Source organism: Camponotus vicinus, unplaced genomic scaffold (genome assembly GCF_025532165.1).
Source record: "Camponotus vicinus isolate PSW18456_S1 unplaced genomic scaffold, iyCamVici1.0 SCAF_10, whole genome shotgun sequence".
In the NCBI taxonomy this organism is placed as follows: domain Eukaryota; kingdom Metazoa; phylum Arthropoda; class Insecta; order Hymenoptera; family Formicidae; genus Camponotus; species Camponotus vicinus.
The window spans coordinates 16,836,792-16,858,832 of NW_028141946.1; the positions used below are offsets into that span (position 1 = coordinate 16,836,792).

The 22,041-nt window shown below is 30.5% G+C and overlaps 1 protein-coding gene across 7 annotated transcripts; it reads right to left on the reverse strand.

The window, feature by feature from the left end:
• Nucleotides 1-73: 73 nt before the first annotated feature.
• Pnuts (Phosphatase 1 nuclear targeting subunit) lies at nt 74-20,444 on the reverse strand. 7 transcript variants are annotated; one of them, XM_083080739.1, is made up of 10 exons: nt 20,297-20,444; nt 19,984-20,178; nt 18,822-18,887; nt 17,125-17,309; nt 14,338-16,169; nt 6,042-6,265; nt 5,519-5,660; nt 4,858-5,181; nt 2,744-2,903; nt 74-2,431 (listed from the first exon to the last, which is right to left on the reverse strand). In XM_083080739.1, the coding sequence occupies exons 3-10, from the start codon at nt 18,822-18,824 to the stop codon at nt 1,600-1,602; spliced, it is 3,702 nt and encodes a 1,233-aa protein (XP_082936865.1). In that variant the 5' UTR covers nt 18,825-18,887; nt 19,984-20,178; nt 20,297-20,444; the 3' UTR covers nt 74-1,599. The 7 variants fall into 7 exon arrangements, with proteins under 7 accessions (XP_082936865.1, XP_082936867.1, XP_082936870.1 ...); XM_083080741.1 differs by having other exon boundaries at nt 19,237-20,178; XM_083080744.1 differs by lacking the exon at nt 17,125-17,309.
• Between the last annotated feature and the right edge of the window lie 1,597 nt (nt 20,445-22,041).

The window sequence follows — 22,041 nt, forward strand, 5'->3', positions numbered from 1 at the left end:
AATACGATTGAGGATATTTTGTAGTGCGTTCACGAAATTATTGGGCCATTTGAAAAAATAATTGTGATGGGTATATTTTCATTAAGCGACGCTTTTATACAACGTTATATACAAACATAACGATTAATCATATACAAAAAGATATAATCAATATTATCTTACATAGTAAAAAACTTGCAATATAATATTACAATGACGGGTTGAATTATAAAGAAGTATTATTGATTCTATACATATCTTGAAAAATTGTGGTTCGAATAAGATCAGATTGACTATATATATAACTTTCTATTTTTAAAGGACATATATGATTTCTATTAAATACTACCGTCCTCATCTCTAGCATTGCGTACCAACTAAGCCTAACAGTCTGTCGTTATTAGAATTATTGTTTTTTTACATATTATGCAAACATATTTACAAGTATAATTCACACATAGAAATTATGATAAATAATTATGAAAAGTATGAGATTATTCTATTGAAACTTTTGGTGTTTCATTATGCTGCATTATATCGAATATTATTATCAATATCTCTTTACATTTCAGAATTTTATTGTTTGAAACGCAAAGTAATAGTGATACTAGACAATGCAGTTCCAAGGACATGTGTGACGCTTAGCGCAATCACATAGTTTCATCTTTCTGTGATTTCTCTTCCAGTCACAGGACTCCTAAGAAAAATATATAGAACCATAATTTCGGCAGTGGCCATGTATGGAAAATACAAACAAAAAGAAAATCTTGTATGCATTACAAGTGTGGAGGTCATTATAACTAAATTGAAAACCAAAAATAAAATTATATTAGCAAGAAATCTCTATATTTTCGAGATGTTAGCTAGAAATGTTCCGCTGTCCAGCAGCCGAACCTAGCATGGTCATATTTGATATTACAATGCATTTATAAGTGATCGCATAGTACTGTCAATATAAACCATATTGGCTCTTTATCCATTATTCAAAATTGTGAATACTAGTCGCGTAGAGTATTTAAAATATAATATTAATATGTGTGTATGTATGTGTATTTATACATTAAAAATTCTGCCTGTCTAATTGGAAAATATCCACGTTTTTCGATCTACTTATTTTCAGATAACAAAATAAAATTACGTAATATTTGAAATACTCGAAATAACAGATATTTGGATATCTGAAATATTATGGATATTGACAGCACTGCGAAAGTCTGTGTAAAATACTTATGTTGAGGGGAGAAATGCCATTATATTTACAAAACTTTCAAGCGCATCGAGTATTATTAAATAGAGAAATTCTCTTATTAATTAATATATTCATGCAATTGGCTCTTACAAAAAAAAAGTAGAAAATAAAAATTGCACATTTAGATCATTTTTTTTACAGGTTGGCGCACTCATTTTTGCATCTGCTTTCCAAGCGAATCGTCATCGAATGGGAAGATCGTTAGAATAATACAGTCTATCATTGTAACACTGACGTTGATCCCATTCTTTTCCTCTATTTTTTCTTCTCTTGCGGATATCTATCCTAATCGAAGACACTTTTCTAACTTTCTCACTTTTGCGTACCAATGATGGATTCAATTATTTAACAAATATCGCTCTCAATCACTTTTAAAATGGCGGACAGTTCACACCAGGATGAAGATACTGACATTTGTCACCGATCCGACAATAACCGTTTTTCGAAAACTGCCTACACACTGGTGGCTGCTTACCGTTTCCTCGCCAGCCACCACCACCGCCTCGCCAACCGCCTCTTGGAGGTCCAGCTCCGCGATATCCCCAACCGGGACCTCCTCTACCTCTATTGTGCATGGGGGCGCCTCTCGGACCTGGGAAAGGGTTAGGTCCTGGACCGTACATCGGTCCGGGTGGTCCTTGGAAATTAGGATTCATGTTGCTGAATCCCATATCTTCAGGACACATCATGCCGTAACCCTCTTGCTGTTGATTGTACATTGGTGGTGGTCCCATCATTCCCGGTGGAACCATCGGGCCGCCTTCCATTCCCTGATTGAAACTACCCGGCATATTCGCCATCGGATTCATCCCAACATCTGGTACGAGAACTTTGCCATCGCCCGTTCTCCAACCACCACCGCCACCGCCCGGTATTGTTGGTCCCGGCATCTCTTGAGCCATTGGAGCTATATGTGACGGCGGCATCATCTGCTGAGGCATCTGTGGCATCTGACCCATCGTCGATTGAGGTCCCATAGGAGTTATTATGGTTTGCTGATTGTGCGAGAATGTCGTGGGATAATGGAACGTTGTCACGGTCGGTGGTTGCGGTGTCAGTTGTGGCTTAGGTTCCGGCCATGGTACCGATGTAAAGTCCTTTTCGCTCTCCTTATTACCCGTGAGATCGTCCAACGGTATTATTTTAGGATCGGTCATTACATGATGTCGTTCTTCATCGGGTTCAGCCGCAGAGTCTGGGATCCTACGATTCAAAAAAACAATTATAATTAGAAATTATCGATTAATTGAAAATTTGAGCACAATATTGTATTCTGGACCATAATATGACAGGACATCATTTTGCTTTATCTCTCTAATATTTCTAAAATCTCAAATAAATATACATTTTATATGATACTTTTATAGATGATACTCATATGTTTAATATAACGTATCACAAAATAAAAATATTCCATTTTGCTCGCGGGATATATATAGTGTATGACGAAAACACTTATCGAAATAAAATTGATAACTCGGTACATTACAATAATGACCGCAAACGTATACTTACATGCTTCGATTAAAGTAAAGCGCTTGAAGAATACCCTTCTCGCGCGCATATTGAATATCCTTCTCTTTACTATCCTTGCCAGGCTCTACTAATGGAGGCGGTTGATCAATAGGAATTAGAGGCTTCCACCTTGTTCTCTCCTCCATTAAATCCTCGTTATCTGATAAAAAAATATTCTATATATATATTTGTATATATGTGTATATATATTTTATTAATATATATAAATTTTAAATTTTATCCCATAAAATTTAAAATAAAATTCATGTTCATAAACATTTTTTACCCTCCATAGTCATTTTCTAAGAAACTATTAAAGATTTAAATTTATTCTTTTAAATTTCATCATATTAGGGATACTTTTATACTATGTAATGAAATTATTTGATGAAATTTAAATTAATTTATATTAATTAATAATGAAAAAATATATATTAATGTATCTTCTCAAGAAACACAACTGCAGTATATTTGCAACTACACTCAGTTCCAAAAAAAGCGGTACACTTGAAATTTGGAAAAAAATCATCAAATTTCAAATGACGATAATAAAGATAGAAAGGTCTATAAAAAATTGAAAATAAAGCTTGAAATCTCTACTTTAAAACTAGGTTCTCCGAAATGTTGCGAGATAACATTTTTAAAAATGACGGATGACGAAACGAGAACATGCAAAATTGAAAAATAATTGTTTGAGTTTGCCATGACACGTGGCGAGAATTAAATGTCGCAGGTCAATGGGGTCAAAAGCATATGATAGTACAGAGATTCCTCTTTAAAATGCTTTTTTGTTCATCTCGATACGATGATTTTTCACCGAGTTATATGCATTTGAAGAAAAAAGCGGCTTTTTGAGTTGCCACAGCCGCATCGCGTAAGCTCTTTCACGTAAGACGGACGAGCGAGAGATTTATGCCGCTAGCAAATTTGATTGTTTCTTTTGTATGTAATAAAAAGGGCAATTGATACTAACATTGTTTCAGTTGTAACTGAGCAGTCATCAATCTTTTATCATTGACATCCTTGATTAATTACAATGTCACCTTGTGGTACACAAACACACACACACACACACACAAACACACACACACACCACAAGGAGGGTTTGGAGTCTTAAAATACTGTGGAGTTGACGAACCACGGGATCCTTATCCTTGTGGTAGACAAACAAACAAACAAACAAACAAACAAAAACACACACACACACACACACACACACACACACACACACCCCCACCCACCCACCACAAGGAGGGTTTGGAGTCTTAAATACTGTGGAGTTAACGAACCACAAGGTTCTTATTCTTCCAATTCAGCGTTATTAAAAATTCAAAATTGAATGTTTCAGCATCTAATACAGCTAGCAAGATTTTTAAAAAAGCATTTTAAAGGTCCGGATGTCTACTTTTTGAAATTTTATATCGCAATTGTGTGCGACAATTTTTTAAAAACGACGGATGACAAAACGAGATCATGCAAAATTGAAAAATAATTGTTTGAGTTTGCCATGACACATGGCGAGAATCAAATGTCACAGGTCAATGGGGTCAAAAGCATATGATAGTACAGAGATTCCTCTTTAAAATGCTCTTTTGTTCATCTCGATACGATGATTTTTCGCCGAGTTATACGCATTTGGAGTAAAAAGTCGCTTTTTCTTCAAATGCGTATAACTCGGTGAAAAATCATCGTATCGAGATGAACAAAAAAACATTTTAAAGAGGAATCTCTGTACTATCATATGCTTTTGACCCCATTGACCTGCGACATTTGATTCTCGCCACGTATCATGGCAAACTCAAACAATTATTTTTCAATTTTGCATGTTCTCGTTTCGTCATCCGTCATTTTTTAAAAGGTTATCTCGCAACATTTCGGAGAACCTAGTTTTAAAGTAGAGATTTCAAGCTTTATTTTCATTTTTTATAGACCTTTCTATCTTTATTATTTACAAAGTTATCGTCATTTGAAATTTGGTGATTTTTTTTCCAAATTTCAAGTGTACCGCTTTTTTGGAACTGAGTGTATATAAGTGTAATTGATACAGATATTTTATAATAGTTGTAAATAAAAAAATTACAATTATATAATTACATATATGTAACTTAACGTACTTAATTTTCTGGCCATTTGGAATGCTTCTCTTTCATTTTGTTTTTCCATCTGTTTCATATCGGTAAATGTTTTTGTTACATTAACCCTTTCTGTTTCGTCCAATTCAAAGTAACGTATGGATTCTATCTCTGTTTTCCATTTCAAAACTTTCTTCGGTCCTTTACGTTTTTGAAGTAGCAAAACACTTTTAAGTCCATCTACATATCGTATTTCGGGATAAGGACTAGTGTCGTCCTTCTTCAATGAGTTCGAAATTATGGAAGACGAATCTTCTGGCGATTCCGAATCTTTTGTATCTTCCACATCTTCTTCAGGTGTTGGTGCTATGGAAAAAATAAATAAATAAATATGTTGTTTAAATATATTGTTATAATAATTACTAAATTATTAAATATTTAAATTTATTATTAAATATACTATGTAGAAAAAATTAATTTTATTTCAATACAAGAGTATACATATGAAAGTTTATAATATAAAATCGCATTAATAATAATATATTAGTACGATAAGAATATATTAATATAAAGCAATATCTATAAATAAAATAAACACGTTTATGAATTTATCATTATTTATATGTTCTATATATTTTTTAATAAATGAGAAAGCGAATTAGTTTATCTCTTTCTTGCTTGCTTGATAAGTTAAGATACTTACTGTTACTTCTGATATCATCTTCGTCCCTACTATCCTTCTCGTCCTCAAGCGCTTGATCTTTATCTTTCTTCGAGTCTTCTTCGCTGTTTTCTCTCTCTCTTTGATCTTTGTCTTCTTCTATTTCCAATGTATCTTGATAGAACTATAAAAAATATGTTTCATAATATTAATTTATTATTAATTCTATATATTCCAGATATAAAAAATATATTTCTAAATAAAATAAAATAAAATCGATTCTCTGCTTTAGTACATTTAACTTGAAGCTTCGAGTAAAAAAATAAAAAAAATAAAAAAAAATAAAATAAAAAAATAAAAAAAATTAAAAAAATTAAAAAAAAATAAAAAAAATAAAATAAAATTCTGTCTCTAATCACTTACCAAAATTTAATGCGATTAAAGCACATTGTACTTTAGAAAATGCGCGAGGATAAGTGAATCTTAATTTAAAATAACTTCGATTAATATATTATTTTTTTTCACAGCGACATTCTGAGCACCGAGTTGTATCCGATATAATTACCTTGAAATTAGGTTTGAGAGCAATTGGCGATTTCTCTTCGACATTCGTGGGCGAAGCAGGTGGTGTGCTCTCGCGATTATCAGCGTTAGCGGTTTCTTGTTTCTTAGCTTCCGAAGACCCGTCCTTCGTGATAGAAGTCCTACGCTTACGCTTCCTCGGTTCTTTGCTCTTGGTAGACGCGGTGAGAGCATCCATGAACATATCGCTCTCTTGTAGCATCATCGCTGGGAATAAAAATATTAAATATTACTCGCGAATAATTCGCAATAGCAATCGACTTAAAAATAAATTAAAATAACTTGTACAAATAATATTTCAAGATATGCTGCATTATATAGACACATTATATATTATAATATATATATATTTTATATATAAATATATATAAAATATATATATATATATATTATAAAAAAAAATATATATACACAATTAAAAATTATTAATAAAATTTTTCAGATATATTTATAGTATTAATAATATTAAAATCGAACGATAAATTATTAAAATTTATTGGAAAGACTACAAAATATATATGATAATAAAATTCGGAAAATGTCTTAAAAATAATTCCGTAGCAAATGATGATTCTGGAAAACAACAATACATTTCATATTACGTCCTAGATATTCATAAATAAAATATTTCTCTCAACATAGCATAATTTTGTAAATGAATTCAGCGCGCGAAGATAATAGTAGAAATTGATGTATATTTTATTTGACTTTTTATATTTAATTGAATTGTAGCTGTTCTTAACATTAAATAATTCTTGTATTTTTGATGATTTTTAACAATGATGTTATTTTTAATAATATATTCTTATAAAAACTGTTTATACATTTGCGCGCTGAATTTACTTTTAAAATTTATGCTCAGAAATTGGAAAACATGTTTCACATAATTAAATGTTTATGTTATATTTCTAAATACAGTCTCGTTTCACACCCTCGATCCGTTCTGCAAATAAACATGACTTGAATAGGTACTGTCACATAAAGATTATTAATAATGGCAATATTGTGAGATAATTCGTTGATTATTTTATTGGTAGTCACTATGTATCTGAAAGATAAAAAATTTCTCGCATTTTTCAGTAGCTGCAAATAAGCTTCTTGTAGCAGTGAGGATATTCTCCATGACGGCGATAACTTCTTTGCTAGAATAATTTCAGTAAACTTTATTTTGTCTCCAATATATCCTGTAATTAAAAAAATCCAAATTTAAGCTAGTAAATTTTATAGTTACTGTATCGTCTTACATAAATCATAACATGTAATAATTTAAAAATAATGAAGGAAATAGATAAGTATATAAATATAAGATAAAGAATATATATATTGTGAAATAAGAATTAAAAATTATTTGTTAATAAGAATGGCAATGTTATTTAAATGTTTTAGTGATACATAGAATGTCAGGAAGATATATGTAGGTATAACTAGTAGATAGGTATAAATGCATAACAGTTTAAAAATATAAATTATAAAATTGTACAATTCGTATACATATATACAAATAATAATTATGCATCATTAAACTTATATCTTTAGAAGCAATTATTGATTAAAAAATTATTTTCTTTGTAATGTTTTAACGTTTAATACTTGTTGGAAAAAACTAATGTTTCTCTGGCCATTCAATTTTAATTTTATTATATTTTGAATAATATATTTAAAATTACTTTTATATATTATATAAAATAATAAAATGACAGAAAATAAATAAGAAGCGAATCATATATTAATTATATTAAATCAAGTTTTCAATATATCAAATAAATTAGCTATATTCTAAAATACTATAAATACATATACTTAAAATAAATTTCCTAAATAAGCTAATTTAATATATTACGATATAGATATGAGAAAATTAAAAAATTAAGACTGTATTGTTTTTACATAAAAATATATATTACTTCAAATCACTACTATTACAATATCGAGATGTATAAGATAAATATCACAGATATTGTTTCAAATTATATTGTTTTATGAAAAAACTATGTGTTCGTGTATAATTTTTACACTTTTTAATCCCTTACTATGTAAAAATTACATAAAACAGAAAACAATTGCAGTTGTATATATATTTCTGAATGAAATAAAACTATAAAAAGCAAGAAAAGAAAAACAATTATAGGAAAAAAAATTACAAGTAAAAAAAAAATAAAAATAATTTATAATTAGAAATATATTATAAATGACACATTTATTCGTTATGCAAATAAAAAATAAACCCAAATGATTTTAATGCTGAATGAAATTTTGATGATTTAATTATTGTATAAATGAAATTTTGCTGATGATTTGATGTGTAAGAGATTTTTAAGTTATGAGGATGCAACTGGAGAAAACAGGCACAGAATATTATTTAAATATAATTAAAAATATATATATATTAGTAACTTCTTAAAAAATTGATTTCACAAAATTAAAAAAAAATTATTTTTAAAATAACAATTTAAAAATCTATTTAGTAATCAAGTACAAAACATAACTCCATCGTGCATAAATGCTCCTTATGCAGAATTTCATCCTACAAATAATACGAATATGCTTTAATTCATGACAAACTACAAACAAAATATAATTCATATTAAAAATAGCTATTTTTTTTCAAGTTTCTTTAAATTTGAAGGATATTTATAAAAAATAGTATTGTCAATATTTGGATACCATCTAAATACTCAACTTATATCCATAAATCCGAATATAACAGATAGATATATATTCTAATATTAAAAACTATTTAAGCCATATTTTGACAACACTGATATAATATAAACTCGATAGAAATAAATTTAAAAAAAAAATTAAGGAAGAGTGTGTACAGGTTGCATTATACAGTTCATTTTTTTTATTTCTACAGAGAAATAATCTGTGGAAAGAAAAAAAAACATGATATTTATCTATTTTCTGAACAGATAATTCGTGTAAACTTTTGATAATATAGCGCATCAAGAGTTTTAACGTGTTCTTGACTTTCAGTCTTTAATATATATTTGCATTGTACTTATCAAAAATTATTTGACAATACGACATTGAAACTAGACCTCGTAAGAGTTTGAATTTAGCAAGTATAAATTCAGATGCCATCTCGTTAATAACGAATGTATATAAAATTACGTTATTGACTTTGTATGAAACGTATACATGTATATGATACAACATATAACGAGTATAAACTATTCTAATTTCCCCAAAAAAGAAACTGATGAAATTTTCACATACATATTAATAATTAAAAATAAGTTATTACTTTTTTCTCGTTTGTATATATATGTGTATATCTCTCATAAAATTAATAATAAAATACAAACACTTATCTATATCGTATCTCTTTTATCTCCGTTCAATATTTATCATCATATAAATTATATAACTCGTTATAACTCTCATAAATGTATATATGCATAGGTAGACAGAACGAAATAAATTTACTTTAATAAATTTCGATTGATATATTATAGAGATGATCTGTTTACAGATTGCAATCGCATGCGCAATGAAAGCTTTGCATTTATTTTAGAAATAAATTCGAAAGTATACTCGAAATAGTATATCATCTGTACGTTTACACGGGAATAACAATTAACACACTTTTATTAAATAACCAGCGCAAATAATATAAAAATGTTTTATCACAACAAATTTTCTGTTTGGTAGAAACTTTTCTCATATTCCAGAAATAAATTTAAACGTGCGTTCCGAAGAACGTTAGACTTTATGATTTACAATTGAGAATATATTGCCAACTAACTGATGTATGTTAAATGAGGCAGCAGTTTTGAGATATATTTATCATTAGATGATTTATTATTCATGCGTTATTGTATGTTTATTAATCTAAATCACAGTATAATTCACAATATGAGATGTATCCAATATAAGAGAATAAAAATATTCCACCTGATTGTATACAAATATTTTGCGTTTTAGAGTTATTTAAATGGATTAATTTTTAACTCGTTAGGATATAATTGGAAAAATAAATAAATTTATATTTAATCAATTTTGAGCATGAATTTCGACATGAAAAAAAAATGTTATATTTTGCGTTAAAAATAATAATTTTATCATTCTAAATATGTGAATAAATTTTATGAAGTAAAATTATTTTTGTATTTATAATTTTAAATTTAATAACATTCAACGTTCTAATTCCCGCATTATTTAATTTGAAATATTTTCTTGAAATTAATACACTTGCTCTTTTTGGAATTACTTGAAAAAACAACATTTATTTTTATGTATCATTTATACATTCTAAGCTTTCAAATATGTGTAGAGAAGAGATCAATAAGATCAAATTAAATAAATGTCCTGTAATTGCCTAGGTGTTTCGTATTATATAAGTTTAATTAATTATATCATTATTTTTGTACAAATATTTTTGTATAAATAATATATTTGTAGATAAATTATGCTTTTTTATCGTTTTTTTTTTTTTTCAAAAATAGCATTATTATTGCAACATTAATCAATAATTTTGTTTGCCATTTAAAATTTTGTAATAAATAGTATCCTCTCTCTCTCTCTGTGACAATTTTATGAAATTACATGTTGCCGTAATAAAACCGAAAAAAAAACTGAAAATACCTTCTTAATGCATATATGTATCATTTTAAGATCCAGTTCTTTTGCAAGGCTTGGAATCGCAAAAAAACGTAATAATCGTGAAATAAAGAATTAATTAATCGTCACGCGTATATATTTGCATGCGTTCAGATAGAATATTTTTCATTCTCGTAGATATATCGGGGTATATAAGTTTCGCGACGTAGACGCCGCGCAAAGAGGCATCGAGTGTGTGTGAGTCGTGTCGCGGGTCAATGTGCGTCGAACGGTTAATAAGTGCCAGTAGAAGCGCGCTATACAGGCAAACGGGGACACGTGCGTCGACGTAAGACAGTCGCAAAAACATCGGCTCGTGCATGCGTCGCACGACTTCGGAACTCTCGGATCCGCACGTGTCGAGAACGATCCCGGTTTACAGATTTCGTCTATTCCCATTCTTTTCTTTTTTTTTTGTATTGCGGAACCTTACGTAATCTCCAAAATCTTATTTCTTTAAATTCACGAGATTATTCGTATGCGATTGTTGCACCAAAATTCCTAGCAAGAGCACGGAAATTACAATTGTGACAGTTCATTCAAAGCGAACTCAAATGATATACTCAATATATTCTTGATAATATATTTTGAATGAGTATCATTTTTGTATATAAATATATATTTAAAAAAAATTAATATACATATATATATATACAGCATCGGTCAAAAACATATACCTTTTTTTGAGGAACTTAATTCAAAGTGTATATATTTAATTAATTTTTCTGAAGTTGCTGTGTTCATTATTTAATGAAAAGTCTATTGTTAAGTAATCTATATACCTACTATTAAAGCATGTGACTAGACAGAAATATATACACTTTGAATCAAGTTGTTCTCAAAAAAACATAAAGGTGATATATTTTTGGCCGGTACTGTATATATATGTACATAATTTTTTTCTTATTAAAAAATGTCATTATTGATGCGACATCGAGATAATCTTACAATAAATAGTACTCTCTCTTTCTGATAATTTTGTAGAATTACATGTTGCGTAATAAAATCGAAAAAAAAGTTTGAATGTGCTCAAGCTCCAAAGTTTGGCACAACTAGTTTCGTCCCTTTTCCCTTCTATTCTTTTCTACCCTAGCTAGCAGCAGTTTTCCAGTACCTAGTTTTTTCTTTTTCTGTCTTTCAATTCAGTTATCTAACATAATTATTGGCAAGGAAGAAGGATCTCTTCGCCAAGCCCGACGAATCAGTCGTTGTAAAGGGGGTCTCTGCTGGTCCTAAAGGCCTTCTTGCTCGAAGACGTCGGATATGCAGCTTCAGAATTCGTGCACTTTCAGTGCTACTTTCAATCCATGGGGTCTCCACGCATCAGTTCAGTGTGAAAACATGTATTCTCACAATATTTTCTCTAATTCATCCCAGATCTTTTCTTCTTTCTTTAACTATTCCTTTCACCCTCTCTCTTTCTCTCCCTCTTTCTCTCTCTCTCGTTCGCTCTCTCCCTTTCTCTCTCTTTTTCTCTATTAAAGGTGTTGGAATTATTTGCCCCACACAAATTTCAATTCTCTCTCTGATAAATGTTTAAACATTTCATTTGTCATGTACGTACGAAAAATCATGTTTGAATGAAAATTCCATTTTATCCACAGGCCTTAAATGTGCATTCATATTTTGGCAACAAATTTACGAGTTCGATGTCAAATCGACACGGTTGTTTTAATACAAATAAAAGCAACGTCAAGATTTTCTATCCTCGTTTAAATTTAATCTTGAAGAGCGACGCAAATTTCAAAATTACAAAATTACCGAAACTAATTAATTTATACGCGTTATACATGTTTTAACATTAAAAATCGCCGAGAGGATGGAAATCTGGATGGGCTCACGGTATATATACGATTATTTTGTCTTAAAAGCATTTAACAGCGAGCAAGATATGTAGTATAGCAGAAACCCAAGAGTTAAATATTCCAGATTTCTGATAAATTTATTTAAATGTTTAAATAGGATATATACATGTACAAGGGAAAAAGTATAGACAAGACTTTGTTGCCTTACCTAGTTAGAACTATTCCTGTATGATGACTTCGTAATCGTTGTGTCACTAATATCGGAGGTTAAGAACACGTGCCCGCTATCAGTGAGTACCGATAAAACACTTTTCGACACGTTTCGACTATCTTTGTTCAACAAGAAACTATACGTTTTTTTTTTTAATTTGAAACAATCCATCATATATATAAATTCCTTTGTCGAATACCGATTGGAAAATCACGTTGTAATGAGTACTTTATCGAAGATTACCTGCTATCGAAGATTCTTAATATACGAAAAAGTTCGTAGTCGAGTGCAGATCCTAATGGCTTCGTTCTTCTAACGAGAGATGTTAATTTTCGTAGACGGATGATCCGTACGAGAGCTGCTAATTCTCCATTCAGCACGATGGATAAATCGTTACATGGCTTATTATATCTTCTACAAGGCGCTAATAATAATTTTTTGGGGAAATAGAGAGGATGTACTATTAAGAGGTATTACACTACGGGATATTGCCTGGAAGAAACAATAAGTTTAAAATACATAGGTAAAAATAAATGTTTGATGTGACAATACCAAAAAGTCATTGAGACTATTGATAATATTCGCGATACATAAAGATATCGCATCAAATATCGGTGCTGCTTGTACATCTTCAGGTAACATCCATCTGCAAACTCAATATTATAGAGTTAGTCATATATAATGCAGCATGTGCCAATGTACAAAGCTTAAGCAGTCATTTGTTTAGTCATTATTTTACCGAAAAATAAGACCAGTCTTGTATAAATTAGAAAAATTATACTAAAGTATAATATTATAATATTATAGAATAGAAAAACCATATATATAATAATAATTATAATATAATAATAATAATATTAATAATATCAATAGTGATAATAATAATGATGATGATGATGATGATAATGATGATGATGATGATGATAATAATAACAATATAATAATAATAATAATATAATAATTTAATAATGATGATGATGATGATGCATGTATATATACTAAAGAATATAATAAAATAATATTTTTCTGAAAAAATATAAGTTCTATAAAATAAATATATAACGTTTTATTAAAATGTTAATTATTAGTTAAATTTAAGTGAGAATATATTTTAATATAAATTTTAATAAAAATCATTATATATATATATAATGATTTTTATATATATATATATATATATATATATATATATATATATATATATTATTATATATATTTAAGTTTGTCTATTCTAATAATTAAAAAACATACATACATAAATATGTTTAAAAAAGGAATATATATTAATATTCTAAATTTCAAAATTTGCAAAATTATTATATACATGGAGTATTTTTGTTTTTATTATAGAATATTTGTATTGTCTTTTTATAAACACATGTCTGTATGTACTTAATATTTCTTTAAAATTGCATTTAGTATAAAGATGTCTCCAAGACTTTTATCCTTTTCAATATTTCAAATTTTATCACGTAAAATTTGATAAATTCAACTTTTACACATAGCATAATTTCTGACAAACTATAGACTGCTTTATCTGAGGACATTAGCATAATATTTATATCTATATTAAAAGTAAAAGTAAATATCAAATATAATAATAAAATCGCATATTAATAAAGAAATTTTGTACAGTAGTGATAAAATACCAATATACTTACGTTTTGGTTTTGGTGGTATCAGTTTAATGCCTCCCTTCTTCTCATCGCCTGGTGGCGTTGTTGGCGAATCCAGTGATAGTTTCACCCGTTTTTCCACCAGTGGAATGGTTTCTCTTAATGGCGATGGCCTCTTCAAGGGAAATTTCGGAGGCAGAACCTTCTTATCAACGGCAGGACTTGGCTTCTTCGATCTCGGTGGTGGTGGTTTTACTTCTTCCTCTAGTCCCGTGGATCTAAACTTTGAATTAAACGTCTTCACCGTTTTCGGTCGTGTTCCAGAGTCCTGGCTGTTTTTCCTATTTTCAATGGAGATGGATATATTCTTCTTCTCAGTAGTGAGCTTTGTAACAGTATCTTTTTTACTATCTATTTTTTCTTTATTTTCCTTCGTACCATCTCGCGATTCAGTCGAGGACTTTCTTCCGTTTGTATCGTCCTCCATTCGTTTCTTCGGTATTTTGCCCAACTTGGAACTCAATGCTTGGCCTTGCACTTTTTCTAAAGTCGCCTTATCCTTTTCCGCTTGATCCTTCTTCTGCTTCTCCTTCTCCCGTTCCTTGTCACGTTCAGATTTACTTTTACTCGAACTGTGCTTACTAGATGAGCCAGAGTGATGCTTGTCCTTGGAAGACTTATCTTTGCTAGAGTTGGAGGTTTTGGAATTATTACTACTGGAGCGATGACTACTTGATCTATGGGATGTCGAATTGCTGCGATGTGTACTGGAACTCGCGCTGTGCTTAGAAGAACTTTTAGATGACGAAGACGAACTGTGATGAGCGCTACTTTTCTTATCAGAACTGGATTTTTTATCATCTTTTTTATGAGAGTCCCTATTTTCTTTGTCACTAGACTTACCGTTATCACTACTAACAATAATATCTTTAGAGTCTTTATTATCTTTACTTTTAGCACCTTCGATATCTTGATTGTCTTTCGAACTAACTATGGTCTGTTTCACATCACTAGAAACATGTCCTAAATTGTCTGATTGTCCAATGTCTACTGTTTCATCTTGACCACTAGTCACACTGCCACTTTGTCCAGACTCCTCTACTTCCTCCGTTTCTTGTTTCGCTTCCTGTAAAGCAGGAAGCGTAGCATCCACAGTATTTATAACTACTTCTGTATTTGTACCAGATTTACTTAAAACACTATTTATATTTGTAACGTCTGTCTCCACTTTCGCGAGGACTTGATTACCATCGCGAATGGTAATCTTGTAAACAGGAGCTGATGATTGCGAAGACGTTGTTACAACAACAAAAGATTGTTTTTTACTTTGTTGTTGCGTCGCTTGCTGACTCTTGCCAACAACTTGCACCGCTTGCGACTGTAACCTCTCTTGTTGTTGCTTTTCTTGATCTTGCTGGATTTGATTGACTGGAGTATTCGCGGTAGATGATTGCGCAAGTTTGAAGTCTTGAACATGAACAGTTGCATTTTCCACAATGTCAAGAGTTTGTTGAGAATTTAACAAGTAATGTTGCTGTTGCGACGAAGGAACAACAGCAATTTGTCCCGTAATAGCATTCGATTGCACTGAAACCGTCATGATTTGAGCTGGCACCGAATTCGGCGCCGCTTCTCCTTTCACAATTTTTAGCCACTGTTCCACGAGTCGAGTGGCCAATGTTCGTACACCTTGATGGCTGCCCTCTTTCGACAGGCCTTTAATCAGCTTTGGACAATTGTTACTCTTCAATCGCTCAATATCTACTGGGCAAAGTAACAAAAGTTCCAGAAGTTCTTGAATAAGAGCCCAATTCTTAGCCAGAATGCCATCAGTGAGCCATGTGTGAATAAGATTCCATCCTCCAGCACTCATAAATCTGTAAAAATAGAAATTATAAAATTTAAAGTATTATATTAAATTTAAAATATTATATTATAATAAATTATAATATAAAAAAATAAGATAGTATAATTATATTATTATGAATGAGATAAAATAATTATTTCTTTATTCTATTTTCTTCTTTTTTAATTCTAATTTCTATCATAAAATGTTATATAAAAATAATGTGTGCACATTCTAAAGAAGATAATCTATAATAATCAAGCCTTACAACTATTCTTATAAATACACGTAGACTAATACTTTACAAATATTGAATATTTTAATAAGAAAATAATTGAATAATAATGAAATATTTATAGTTTCATATATATTTATTTATTTATTATGATTAATTAAATATATCATTTATATATTTATTTATTTCTAATATAGAATCATTGATCTATTAAAAAGATTCAACAATCAATATAGATTTAAAAAATCAAATTTTACAACTCTTGATTGTCTTTAGAATTATAATGTTTTGCATCAGTAAAAATATATCCTGAATTATTTGATTGTTCAAGTCTACTGTTTTATTTTGTCCACTAGTCTCCTCTATCTCTTGCACTTATTGCTTTGCTGTCTGCTGCACATCAAGCGCAGCATTTACGATGTAACTAATACTTATTTAATTCTATACTTTATTAATTTTATATTTGTACCAGTATAAATTGTTGAAAAAAATTGATGTAAGGCTCGTATCAGTAAAAATGGCACATTAATAAGCACCATCTAATGGTTCTGAACCTATTTACTCTTGCATGTTTTATATTTTCTTTACACACAAATACACGAAGAATTATATATATTTGTATGTCTCAACATGCTAAGTTTCTTTGACACAATTGCTGTATTAATATCACAAAGAATGATAGAATAGAATGTTTGTAAAGAGAGTTAAATAACCATTTTAATATTATTTGCATAGATTTTTAAGTACTTACTGACTAAGCAAATCCGTATTAGTAGTTTTCAATATCTGTATATAAATGCATTTTGAGACGAGTTTCTTAGAAAACTTTGTCATTAAATTAGCTAAGCGATGAACTTCTTCTTTACTCTTAATGCCTCCTGTTGGACCCAATAAAACGCTAAGGCATTTAAGTAAGGATAGGGGATCTATACGTGGCTGCAAATACAAATTTAAGAAGAAAAGTATTATTAATGCAATCATCATATCAAAATGTAAATTATGCTTACAAAATAAAAAATTTAATAATAAGAAAATATTAAATGAAATACAAGAATATATACATATTCATTTGAACTTTTGAAAAAGATTTTTTGTGAATTTTCTGATTTTTCATTAAAATTAGAATATTTCTATAGGTAAAATTTTTTTTAATTTTAATTTCCAACGGTTTAATAAATTATTATTGAAAATTTAATAAATCTAACAATTAAATTTTTTTATATTGTAAATTTCTTAGTAGTTTATGCTTATAAATTATGAAAGAAAATTTTTTTTAAATGAAGGGAAATAGAAAATAAATACTTTAAATAATATAAATTTTTTTTAGAAAATAAATATTTTAAACAATATATACTTTTTTAAAAAATAAATATTTTAAAGAATTATAAATTTTAATATTTTAAACAATTTTAAATTTTTTCTCGTTCCCAAGAAAAATGATAAAATAAAAATTGTATAGCACATTTATTTAAACATTCTATCAAGAAATTGGATATAAAAAAAAATATATATTGAGAATGTATTTTCAATATAAAATTCAACTTTCATCTCTCAATTATTTTCTTATTAAATAAAATTCTCAAAAGAAAAAAAAAATAATTTCAACAAAAATAATTTAATATTTTTTCAGATAAACTTTAATACTCTAGGAACATTTCATCTTTGAAATAAAAAAAAATATTCTATAAAAAATATACCATCTATATAATACTAATTAATCACTATATATAATATATTCGAATTATTAATATTAATAATTACATTAAATTAAATATATCGGATGTAAATAAAAAAAGATAAAATTAGTAAATAAAAAATGCTATCAAAACTAAGGCATTTGAAATATTATCCGAGTAATTGGATACATTCTTGACTATTATAGTCATGACTAATAATATCTGAACGATGAATAATATCTAAACCATTTGAACGAGATTATGGATTTGAACAATAAGATATCCGACTATTAGCTACAGAAATTTTCCGATGCACAGCCGAGACATTGATAAAAGAATTAAATTTTCAAATTTCATATTTCCTTTTAAAATCATTATTTCTCTCTCTTCCATACGTATTTACTATTAAATAATTTTACACAGGCTACTCGTGCATAAAATTCACAATTTTCCTCTTGCCATATATTTCCACTTGTAATTATCTCATTTATATTTATCAATCGTATTCAACAAGGAAAATTCATAGAACGTTATATGTAGACGATAACGGGGCTAGCTGAATAATCTCGTAGGTTGCACGTAATTATACGGATACGTAACAACGAGAAATAGAATACGAGGTCACGCGCGCACGGGAGGAGCAAAGGTTATTGATCCCTCGCAACTTTCAGATCCGCCAGATGGCGCCATCGCTGCTCGCGATATATTCGCAGAAAAAAGCTTGCAATTTATACGTAAAAAAAAAAAAAAAAATTAGAAATATGCGACTCACCATTTTGCTGAGATTTCAGATATTTCAGAGCATCTTCGGGACCAGGCATACGTTCATCGCGCTTATCTGCAACGAGATACAAGATACTTGACGACTATGCGCAATTAGGGTACAACCGACGCACTTTCCACGCCATATTGTCGAAATTCTCACAGAGAACACGAATCTACCGAAGGACGGACAGCTCGAAACGAAACTCGACTTTTTCTTTCTATATTTTGGAGGGGAATCTCAATCTAATTGCGTGCGATCTGTCTATCTCCTCGCGATTATAAACCCCTCGATCCCTCGCTCGTGACATATGGTACCATCGCGATTCTCATCGAGGCGTGTAAAACGTGACGTATGACGCGAATCGAGCGAGAATTTCCGCGCCTGGGCTGCGCCCTACGTAGGATGACGATTGCGTAATTACAATAGTCTCGTGCTCGCCCGTCAGGAAAGCTGACGCGCGAGGCGGAAATCGGGAGGATCGCCCGTTAAAAAGCGGGTCCTTCCTTGGAGACGAACGGTTCTTCTCACTCGTCGGACTAGCGACACCCGAATACCCGCTGCGCAGCCACTGCCGCGCACGCTCCCCGCCCCGCTCGCGTGACCGGCCAATCGGAGCGCCGCGTCCACCTCGCCTCGCGACCAATAATGGCTCGCCCGTCTCGCCCCGCGCTTAACGACGCAGCCTCGTTCTATTTATGTAACACGATAGAGAAACCGTGCCCGTTTCCTGCCCTCCCGGTAGACGAGGTGCCTACGAAACAACCGACACTTTTCCCCCCTTTTTTTTTACAGCACTTTTTTTTTTTTTTTAATATGAACTCTCTCTCCCCGATTATTCTTCCCTCTCTTTCTTGAGATTCGATCGGCACTTGTATACGCGCTGTCTTTTTCGAGCCTTGTATCGTATAGAGGTATCGAGATACATATATATATACGATTACGTCACTAGTCTCAACATTATTCACCTCGCAAATCGGACTTATTATTTAATGACGATCAATTACACGGCGCGACTGTCGGCAGAGCTTCTTTAATAATCTCTCGGGACTTTTCGAAATTTTTGGAAATCATGCTACTCTCGATATCCTTCGTCGCGTTTTCTTTCTTTTTCGTACATTGCCTTTTTTTTTCTTTTTTTTTTGTTGGAAAATAGGAAAGCCACACTCACATTCGTTAAAAATTAAATCCGTTTTATGGTAAATAAATGTTCACACGTTGTATGTGGTGCATAAGAAATGGAACATTTCCTATGAAAATGAGAACGTATGAATCGCTCGCTCGTTCGTGAATTCTTCATGTACATCGAGAAACGCTACGAGATTCCCAACCGCAATCCGTATATATTTCGCCGTCTATTTGCCATCTGCAATCAGATATCATTTAGAATCTATTGCCGTTACCATTAAATCCGTTCTCGTCCAATATTTCGCGTCTTGTGCTTGTATAAGTACTCCTATCAACTTGTACAAAACGATCCTCACCTGACTGCGTAAAATCTGCTTCTCTCGAACAAGCCGGAAGTATTTGCTGTACAGCGACATCCTGCCCCAACTACGCGAGTCAAGCGCGACACTAAACTCGTATTAAATTTTCAAGCGACGTTATATATACTTATTATACGTTAATATATACTTCTCGATGAAAATATATAATTTTACTCGATAAATAATGTTCAATTTTAAGATAAATTGTGCTTGTTATAAGACACGATATCATATAAATGCACGATGTCCTATTTAAATCTTCTATTGATTTGCTTTTGGTTGTATATACGGTGTCCCAAAATTCACGATTACAAATCAGGATATATTTAGAGTTGTCCTATTTGTGAATTGTATATATGTGTGTGTAAAGCGTCGTCTACAATGAGATTTTAAGGTGTAAGGCCGATATTACATTTGCCGTATGACAAATGTAATATTAGCCTTATTGTTAGACTTAAGAAATTGACCAACATCACAGTCGAGTATTCTCTAAGGCTGAGTTTCCACTGAGCGTGTCACGCGTCGCGTCATCCAGCGCGAGCCAATCAAAACATCCCATTATAATAACACGGAAAACATGTTATTACAATGGGATGTTTTGATTGGCTCACGCTGGTTGACGCGACGCGTGACGCGCTCAGTGGAAACTCAACCTTAGGCCGGTATTCATAGTCCGATTTTATATTTAAGATTGTCTTAAGTCTGGTCCGAGGTTAACTTAAGACCTCATTCAACCAATCAAATGGCTGCGTAGCATTTCAAGTTTAAACTTAAGACGATCTCAAATATAAGATCGGACTATGAATACCGGCCTTAAATACTTTACTAAACTACATATGTCAAGTTTGACGTAAAGCGTGGTCATGTGGTTAGCTGTAAACTGTTATTATTTTTTGAAAACTACTGCTTAAAAAATTGCAAATAATTATACTTTACTTTTCAGAGAATTTTTCCGCTTTAGTATTTTTTTTAGTCGCGAATTTCGGGATATCTTGTATATGATTTTGCATAAAATGCTAGGGAATAACGCAGTAACCAATCCTATTTCTCCAAACATGGAGAACTTTCCTGAAAATTTTTCTATTCGACAGCCAATCGTGTTTATGTATGTTTCTTGCCGAAAAATTACTAGAATCCTCTGATTGGTCCATTGTAAAATCCCAATCTAGGGGAAAACCCTAAATGATTGTGTAATAATTGATTAGGACTATTTCTTGTGATATAAGCTTTTTCATTCTTCTATTTCTCCTTTATATATACATATATGTATTATATTACATTATATTATATTATATTGTACATATTGTATATTGTATATACAGTATTTTACATTTATTATACAGGGTGTCAAGGCAATCTCTTCCCAAAATAAGCTCTTGTAGCTTACCTCGAAATATAAAGAAATAATTTCTTAATTTTTACATAAACCATAAAATATCTAGTAAAATATTCATTTTTCGATTATCTTACCTTAATACTTTTATGTACAAAAGAATGAGATGAACCAATTGGTGTAAAGAAAGCACAATTGTTTCGAAGAAAAAATATGTAATTTGCAATTAACAATTACATTTTTTTTTTCGAAACAATTATGTGTTTTCTTTACACCAATTGATTCCTCTCATTCTTTTGTACATAAAAGTATTAAGGTAAGATAATCGAAAAATGAATATTTTACTAGATTTTATGGTTTGTGTAAAAATTAAGAAATTATTTCAAGCCTCATAACTCGAAAAGTACTC